The sequence below is a fragment of the Buteo buteo genome, chromosome 11 (assembly GCF_964188355.1).
Source record: "Buteo buteo chromosome 11, bButBut1.hap1.1, whole genome shotgun sequence".
Taxonomy (NCBI): domain Eukaryota; kingdom Metazoa; phylum Chordata; class Aves; order Accipitriformes; family Accipitridae; genus Buteo; species Buteo buteo.
In genome coordinates, this window is record NC_134181.1 from 1,326,452 (window position 1) to 1,335,533 (window position 9,082).

General features: G+C 71.6%; 1 protein-coding gene across 1 annotated transcript; it reads right to left on the reverse strand.

Annotated features, from left to right (window-relative positions):
• Positions 1–478: 478 nt before the first annotated feature.
• SNTB2 (syntrophin beta 2) lies at positions 479–9,023 on the reverse strand. The gene is made up of 7 exons (XM_075039758.1): positions 8,582–9,023; positions 4,093–4,303; positions 3,455–3,665; positions 2,799–2,941; positions 2,392–2,588; positions 1,971–2,152; positions 479–1,756 (listed from the first exon to the last, which is right to left on the reverse strand). Exons 1-7 carry the CDS (start codon positions 9,006–9,008, stop codon positions 1,664–1,666), a joined length of 1,464 nt encoding a protein of 487 aa, XP_074895859.1. The 5' UTR covers positions 9,009–9,023; the 3' UTR covers positions 479–1,663.
• Positions 9,024–9,082: the final 59 nt, after the last annotated feature.

A 9,082-nucleotide genomic window follows, 5' to 3' on the forward strand; every position in this document is an offset into this window, starting at 1 on the left:
CACACCTACGGACACGGCTGGGGGTACAGGCACCCCCCTGTACCGCCCCTCCTCGTCCGCGTGCACACGTGTGCACACACACACACACAGAGTGTACACCTGCATCCACACACGCCCCCCCATACACACACGTGTGTGTGCACACCCCCCCCCCCAGTGCCCATACACAGCCCCCAGATACCTGCGGGTACCTGTGCCCACCGATGAGCCCCCCCCCCCCCATCTGCTCCCACTACGAGATGCCCCAGTCCCCTCCGCCCAGCACCCCCACGCCAGGTTCTGTCCAGTACATCCCAGTCTCTCCTGTACTGGGCAGCCCAGTACTGCCCACCCCCCTGACATGTGCTGTACTGGGAATTAAGTGCCCCCCCCATCCCCCCCAGGCATTGTAACACCCCCTGTGACACCCACCAGCCCCCCGGACACCCCCAGAGTGAGACTCAGAGACCCCAGAAAAGGCAATCTGATATAAATAGCGATTTACAAAGAATACAAAAATAGAAGGGGCGTGCGGCACCCAGGGCCGGTGCTGGGTGGGCGGGGGGGGGGGGGGGGCAGGACCTGTAGTGCCTGTGTGCAAGCCACAACCCCAGGCTGGGGGCTGGCACCCCCTGGGACCCCCCAGCACCCCACCAGAGCCCCTCCCCGGCACCCAACCAGCACAGCCCCACGGGAAGCAGAAAAATGTGCAGAGTTTGGCTGAGGGGGTAACAGGGCCTCAGCGGGGAGGGGGGAGCCCGGGGGGGGGTCCCACTCCCACCATGCCCGGGGCTCCCCCCAGCACCCTGGGGTGCAGGAGCTGCCCCCCTCCCGGGGGGAGAGAAAGTACAAAAAGCAAAAGTGCATCAATCTACACGTCCTGCCCCAAACCCACGAGGGGCCTGCGAGCCCCCCCAGCAGCGCGGGGCCGGACCCAGGCAGCAGCTCCCGGGCAGGGGGGCACAGGCTGCAGTGGGGGGGGGGAGCATGGGGGCAGCCCCGGGGGGCTCCCCAGGCAGCCCCCAGCCCCTCTGCCCCAGGGCAGATTTGTTTTCCAGCTTTGGGAGGTTTGGGGGCAGCGGGGCAGGGGGGTCGAGGGGCTGCACCCTGCCTGGCCCCCCAGGGATGAGCACCCTGGGGCTGGGGGTAGCTCCGTCCATCCCCCCGAGAGCCCCCAGTAAGACAAGTGTGTGTCCCCCACCCTGAGCGGGGCAAGGGGACCCCGTGCTGCAGCAGCTTGGGGGGGGGGCTTCGTGGCCCAAGCCCCGTCCCATGCAGGGACAATGTGACCCCGTTTGGGGGGAGCCCCAAGGCAGGGAGGGCACTCGCTCCCCCCAACGTGGGTGGGGGGAACACCGGCGGTCCCCCAATCGGGGAGGGAGGGGGTCAGGCTCGCCCCACTCCAAGGCACAGGCGGTGAGATCAGTGGTGGCTTCAGGCCCCGGGGGGGGTTAAAGCTGGTGTCTGTGCCCCGGCCCCCCCTTGTGCTGGGGTGGGGGGGCCAGGACTGCCGGCACAGAGCGGGAGAGGCTCACCCCCCACCCCGGCACAGCCATCCTGCCATAGCCCCGGCGGCTCTCGGGGCAGCGAGTCCCGGCCCCGGCAAGGCACTGGTGGGGCTGGAGGGGCGAGGGGGGGGCCCCTCCGCTGTCCCCGGCTGGTTTGTGGTGGGGGCCGGGGCCGCCTACGCCAGCAGCCCCATGCGGGTGACTTTGGCCGAGAGGAAGGTGTGCAGGATGAAGACGATGGGCTTGGGGCAGGAGTGCAGGTCCAGAGCCTGGGGGGGGGAAGATGGAGAACAGTGTCAGCCCCACCGCCGGCACACCAAACCCCCGGGGGGGGCACCGGGGGTCTCGCAGCCGGGGCTGGGGTCTCCCAACCGACGGTACCACATAGCCGTGATGCCACAGGGACGGGGGGAAGCAGGAGCTACCCCCCTGGAGGAAGACCTCCCAAACCGGGGGGGTGAACCCGGCTGCCCCCCTCCTCACCAGCTCCCCCTCGGGGCCCCCGAAGTCCAGGTAGAGGGTCCTGATGCCGTCGTCTGCCGACATCTTCAGCCTCTCGTAGGGGTAGCGGAAGAGGACGCTGCCGCCCGGCTCTTCCCGGCATATGGTGAAGCCGCCCTCGTAGTGGATGGAGAGCTGCACCTCCTGCCCACCCAGCGTGCAGCCTGCGGGCACACGCAGGGCTTAGCCCCCCCTGCCTGCCCTGCCGCCTGCGAGACCCCCCCAGAGCAGAGATCCCCACCGGGCAGCCCAGGTCCCGCTGCGCCCTCGCCCTGCCGGCATCCCAGAGCCCCAGGAGGGAAAAGGAGAGCCCTGGGGGTCCCCCCCGCCCCGCAGAACTCACCCACGGTCCCCCCCACCCCCCAGAACTCACCCACGGTCCCCCCCACCCCCCAGAACTCACCCACGGTCACTTCCTTGACCAGCTCGGCGGCGGCGTGGCAGCCCTGGACGAGGACGCGTGTCCAGGAGGAGAGGTCCCGGTGGGTCTCCACGCGGAAGACGTGCATCTCCACACCCTGGCGAGAGCCCGTCCGGGTGGCGAAGGTGAGCTCCGAGCCCGTGGAGGGCGAGCGGCGGCCCGAGCCCGAGTGGACCAGCCTGGGGAGGGGGGCAGGAACGGATGGGGAGGGGGTCAGGGGCACGACGGCAGCGCCAGCCCTGTGCCAGCACCGCGCCGCTCCGGGGTCTTTCCCCCCGCTCCGGCGAGAGGCAGAGCCAAGGCGCGAGCGGAGGAGCTGGATGCGGCCGAGGGGAGCTGGTCCCCGGAGGACGCAGGCAGAGGGATCGAGCCCCCCGCCTCCAGCCCACCTGGTAGCCACCAGCGGGTAGCTGTGGCAGGGGGAAGCCCAGGCGTCCCTGGTCCAGGGCATGCCGTCGTACAGCAGCAGGTCTTTCTCCGTCACCGCCATGAGGACCGGCCGCCACTGCTGCCGCCCTCCGTCCAGGCGCGCCTGCGAGAGACACGAGGGCACGGTGAGGGGCACCGGGGGCTGCAGGCACCCGCCGCTGCCCGGGCACCCCGCTCCCTGCGCCCACGGCCGGGCCGACCCCAAGCCAGCGGCTCCGCTTTGCCGGGCTCTCGGCAGCGTCCGTGTAAAGCTGTGCAAGGCGCCGTGGCCGGCGGCTCATCCCGAGGGGACCCCGCTGCTGGGGCCGAGCTCGCCGCGGTGCCCGGGCAGGCTGCGGCTGTCAGGCAGCGAATTCGTGGAAAAGCGAGGGGGTGATGAGCATCTCCAGCTGGGAAATCCCAACAGGAGAGGGGACTGAGGGCACGGAAAGCGCTGCCTTCGCCGGGGCGCAGCCGGCCGGCCAGATGGGGAATGGGAGAGCGGCAGAGCCCGGTGCCCAGGCAGGCGGCACAGCTCTCCAGCAGCCACGCGGCTGCAACCACAGCCCCGTCGGCGCTGCTGACCGCCGGAACGGCACCAGACGGGCATCTTCGGCACAGCCCCGGCCGTGCGTACCTGCTCAGCCAGCCAGGCGACGTGCTTCACCTCCCTGCCGCCGGCCGCGGCGCCGCCGGTGCCCAGCATGGCGTTGAGCTCGGCCAGGACCTGGGGGAGCAGGGCGGTGATGTTGGCGTGCAGGGCCGTGAACCAGGAATGCGCCGTCGCCGTGTCCTTGCAGCGCAGGATCAGGGTGTTCCTGCTGTCCGGCGAGTGCAGCTCGATCAGCCTGCGAGGGGACGCGGCGCCGGGTGAGACGGGAGCAGCGGCACCTGGCTGAGCGCGCCCCTGCCCGTGCCCAGCCCGGCAAACTGGCCGCACTGGTTTGGGGCTCTGGCCGTGCCGGGGAGCCACCAGCGCAGTCTGGTGCCAGCTCTGCCGGCAGGCAGAACTGGGGGGATTTGCAGGCCCCCCCCTTTTCATACGCACGGGAGGCTGCCAAAAACCCCGGGGGGGTAGGTGGGGGGGCCAGCACAGCCCTTGCCCCAGCCAAACCCACGGGACTCTCCTTTCACAAATCAGCAGGGAAAGCGGGAGGTCATGGTTGCAGCAAGGGGCAGCCCCCAGCCCTGTCCCGGGGGGTCCGTGGGGATCGGGGTCCCCCATACCGGCTTGGGGGGTGTGTGGGGGGGGGCATGGGTAGCCCCTGCCCTCACCGGTTCTCCAGGTCGGGCATGCTGAGGTTCCTGGCGGCGAAGCACATCTTCAGGGGGATCACCTTGCGGTCGCGGGGGCCCTGGTGCTGGGGGGAGCCCGAGTCCTCGCTGCCGCTCAGGCTGGGCGACTGCGGGGCGGCCCCCTCCCACGGCAGGTCCGACACCAGCGAGGGCTTCTTGATGTAGGGGGTCACCTCCCGCATGAACTTCACTGGGGGGAGAAGCGGGGGGGGGCAGGTTACAGCCGGGCAGGGGTCCTGCACCCCAGGGATGCTCTGATCAAGGGGGTGTCTCGTCATCCCCCCAGGCATGCACGGGGTCTCGGCCAAGCCTGGGGGGCTGCGGGACCTCTCCCAGCAGCACCAGCGCAGCCCACATCCCAGGCAGCTGAACTCGCCCCCCCGGCCTCGTGCCGCAGGCAGAGGACAGGCAGCGGGAAAGGGGGTCTCCTGCCTTCCCACCCCGGGGAGGGGGCAGCAGCCCTGGAGAGACCTGGGGACGGGGCCACGGCCCGGAGCGTCCCACCCTGCCCCGAGACGGAGGTGTCCCAAGCAGGGGATGGGCGCTGGCGGCTCATCCCCGTTACCGGCAGCCGGCGCGGGTGTGAGGAAAGGGAAGGCGGCGCAGCACAATGGGGCCGGGCAGGAGGTCAGGCTGCAGCCCATCCTGAGCCGCCCCGGCCGCCTCGCTGCGAGGACAACACCGGCCAAGTTTCCAGCGCCGCAGGCGCTGATGGCAGGCTGACCCCGCGCTGCCGCCGGCGCCTGCCAGCGGCCTGCCTCCGCTCCCGGCAGGACGAGGAGGAGGATTTGAAGCCGGGACATCCCGGCTCCACGCTCGTCTCCAGGCTGGTCAGGAAGGAAGGAGGCACCGGCTCCTATTCCCCCCGGACGGTCTCTCCCTGAGCACCACCCAGCCCAGCCAAAGCAGAGCCCCGGCAAGGCGCCAGCACCCCGGAGCCCATCCCAGCTCCGGACCAGGAGTCACGGAGCCCGGTTCATCCAGCCCACGGTGCCGCCGTGGGTTGACCGGCGCCAACGGCTGCGCCAGCTGCCAGGCTCGGGGAAAGCCAACGCCTTCAAGATGTCAGGGAGCGTCAGCCCAGCCGCCTGCCAGAGCGGGGATGAGGCCGTGCGGGACGGCACGCTCGGCCAGGCAGGAAAGCTGCAGCCGGCGCTGGACCCCTGCCTGCCGCAGCCCCCCCCGGACACGGCTCCCCGGCCGGCACGCATGCCGTGAGAGCAGCCTGCCTGCGCCGAGCCTCGGCATCCCATCCCCAAAGGAGGAACGCGCTGGGAACAGCGACGTCCACGCAGCCTGGGGCGGCGGGGAATTAAAGCCAAACAAAAAAAAAAAAGCAAGTAAGCTGTAATCCGCTGTGAAACGAAGCTCCCCGCCGCTCGGTGAAAGTGTCCGCGGAGCTGGCACAACGCCGCAACGCAGCCAGGCCAGCCGGCCCACCGGCACTTTGCCGGAGCGGGAACGATGGCGGCGGCGGGGCCCAGGTCCCGCTCTCGGCCGGTCCTGCCGCTGCCGGACCCCGCGGTCCCCTGGGCGGACGCCTGCCGCGGCCCAGGGCTCGCCCGCCGCAAATCCCCCCGTGGCGGGGGCTGCCGCCTGCCCGCGGCGTGGGCAGGGAGATGCCGGCAGGGATGGGGAGCGGGCAGGCTGGCCCCCCGCCCTCCCGCCGGATTTGCTGAGCCGAGCAGCGTGGCGGGGTGGGGACGTGCTGCCACGAGGCGCTTGTCCTTGCTGCGGGCAGCAAACGAGTTAATATTAGCCTCCCGCCGCGCTGATCCCGGGATTACCGCCGTCCCCGTGCACCCCTAATCCCGCTGCCTGGCCGGGCAGGGCAGGGCAGCGCCGGCGGGGTAGCGGCAGCGGCGGCAGCTCCCGCTGCGGGGCCGCTCGGCAGCTGTTTGCCAGATGTGAGCAGCTGCCTCCAGCGCCGGCCGGGAGCCCGGCACCTTCCAGCCAGCCCCCGGCAGGGCTCCAGCCCACGGTGCCGTGACCCCGCGGTGCCAGCGCCAACCTCCGCCGGGGCACAACCACCACCTCCCCGAAGGCCAGGCTTGCCGAGAGCCCCCGGAACCGGGAGGGCAAGAGGCTGAGCCGGGCAGCCGGCGGTGCGAGAGCCCAAGCGTTGTGCCGGGGCGGTGCCGGAGGAGCGTGGGCTCGGCGAGGCTGCAGCCACACTGGTGGCTCTCGGCGGCGGCTGGGATCAGCAGGCAGTTGCTGCCAGGCTGCGCCAGCTCGGCCACCGCGGGAAGCGTGCCCCGGCACCGAGCAGATCCACGGGACCGTGTCTGCCGGCGGGGACAGCAGCAGAGACGGCTCCCTGCTTTCGGGGAGATGAAGCTGGCACCCAGGCAGCGGCACCTGCCACTACCTTTTCTGCTTCTGGGAGCCGGCGGCCAGCGCACAGCCGCCCCGGCGCAGCCGCTGCCGCCCTGCCTACGCGCTCACCGCAAAGGAAACCCGGCCGCCGCCTGCACCCCTCGCCCGACCTGCCGCAGGAAGGCAGCTGCTCCGGCTGCACAGCGATGCCGGGTTAGCGCTGGCTTTACCGGGACTGAGTCCCCATGCGCTTCCCCGACGGCATCGGTCCGTCCTCGAGGCCAGAGCCCCCCTCCTACCACCGGCACCCGCACCCTTAGGGAAGACACCAAAGAGGTTTCCCCACGTTTGCACAGGGGTCAGCTCTTGCAACCGGCCTTCCCCTTCACCAGCGCCCGGCCAGCCCGTGTGCCCGCCGGCCGGCAGTTCTGCCCGCAGCTCCCCTGCAGAAGCGGAAGGGCTCCCTTCCCCCAGCGCGCCGGAGCATGCCAGAACGTGCCGTGTGCCTGCAGGCACCCCGGGAGGAAGGTGCCTGGCGTGGGTCCCTGCGGCCAAACCCAGCACCCAGGGTGGGGGCTGCCAGCCCCACTGGGGTGCCGGCGCAGGGCTGGTGTTCCCATACTCCGCCACCGGCTCAGGGCCTGGGCGAAGCCCCGGCACATGCCCGGCAGCCCTGCCTGCCAGGGCGGTCGCACCTCCAGGGACTGGCGAGGAGGGACAGGGTGGGACGACGCAGCCAAGGTCTTCCTCAGCTCCTCTCCAGGGCCCGCAGATGCCAGCCAGGAGCCAGATGATTCTGCCGGGCTGTGGGGCAGCCACAGACTTTGGACGAGCAGCCCCACGGCACCGACGGGAAGGGAAGGGGCGGCTGCCGCGGCGCCCGTGCCCTTGGCGGAAGCAAGGGACAAACATGCCGCGGGGCCGGAGCTCCGGCGGGACAGGATCAAACGGCCGGGTGGCGCGAGACGGGAGCGAGGGGAAGGACGCGGTGGGGAGACGGTGAATCCGACGCAGACCCCTGTGGGGACTCTCGCTGCCTCTGATAGTGGCCCTGACCCGTCCGGTGTTCAAACACCGAGCCCAACACCGCAGCTCCACCTCAGCCCCCACAGCACCCCAGCCGTGGCCGAGACACACAGAGCCACCCCGTGCCAGGTGCGGCTGCGCCAAGAGCCCATCTGCTTGCCCTCACACCGGCGCAGCGTGCCGGGAGCAGGCAGGCAAGCGGGAGCACCTGTCACCGGCGTCACCCCAGCCCAGTCGGGCACAGGCGACCAAGCCCCGGCACCCACCGGGCACCGGATTCGCAGAGCAGCCCCACGCACCAGAGAACAGACGGCCTTGCCAGGACACCAGGATGGCGTGTGCGGCACCACGGACCTGCACGGACCATCCTGACCCACGGCACGGGCGGCTCGCGTCTGCCGGCTGCCCAGGGCGCGGCACCCCACGGCACGAGCCCCGTGCCACGCGCCGCCGGGCCAGGCGGGCCCTGCCCGAGCTTGTCGGGCTGCCGGGAACAGGTCGGGCAGGAGCCGGTGGCTCTGCCAGGCCAGCGCCGAGCCGGCTGTGCCGCCGGCACGGAGCCCACGGGGACACGGGCAGACCCCGAACCCACCCTCCGGGGAGCCACGGCCCTCCCTGGGGACTCGGGGGGCACAAGCCCCCACCCCGGGGGCTCCATCCCTGAAGACGGGAGACACGCTGTCCTGGGGGGACGCTGCAGCCAGGGGACCCCAGGTCTGTCCCGGGGAACCCCAGGTCTGTCCCGGGGGGGACACAGTCAGCAGAGATAGCCTGTCCTTGTCCCCAGCTGGGAGGGGGCCTCGTCCCACCACAAGCAGGAGCGCCCTGGCCGGGCAGGGGACACCCCTGTCCCTGTCCCCATGCCAGGCGGGGGCACGCCGGGACCCAGCACCGGGGTTGGAGGGGTTTGGAGGGGGGGCAGACACGTACTGTGACCGGGGTGGGGGGAGTGGGGTCCCACAACCGGAAAAGGGGGCCAAGGCGGGGGTCCGGGAGCCCGGTGACAGCAGCGGGGGGGGGTCGTGGGAGCCGGTAACGGGACGGGGGCGGGGTGGAGCAGCGGGAGAGGAGGGAGGGAGCAGCGGGGGGCCGGTACCGAGGACGGGGAGGAGGGGTTAGCCGGTACCTTCGAGGATGACCTCCCTGCCGGCTCTCTTCAGCGCCTGGACGGCTTGATCGTGGGTGGCATCCCGGAGATCGACGCCGTTAACGGCGAGGATGGCGTCGCCCAGACGGAGCGCCCCGCTCCGTTCCGCCGCCAGCCCCGGGAAGATCCGCGAGATGAGCACCGGCATACGATTCTCCCGACCTCCCTTGATGCTGATCCCGAGCCCTCCCGCCTCCGCCTTCACCACCCGCACCCTCCGCACGCAACCGGGCGCCGCCTCCGCGCTGCCGTTCACCACGCCGTTAAGCACGGCCGCCTCGCCGCCTCCCGGTTCCGCCGTCAGGCTCAGCGCTTCGCCGCTCAGTTCCGCCGCTACCCGCACCCAACGTTCCCGCAGCAGCAGCTCCAGCAGCCCCGCTTTACAAGCGCGGGTCCACACGGCCATGCCGCTCGCCGCTCGCCGCCGTTCACCGGGAGAAGGGGCGGGGCCTGGAGGAGGGGCGGGAGGGGCGGTGGGCG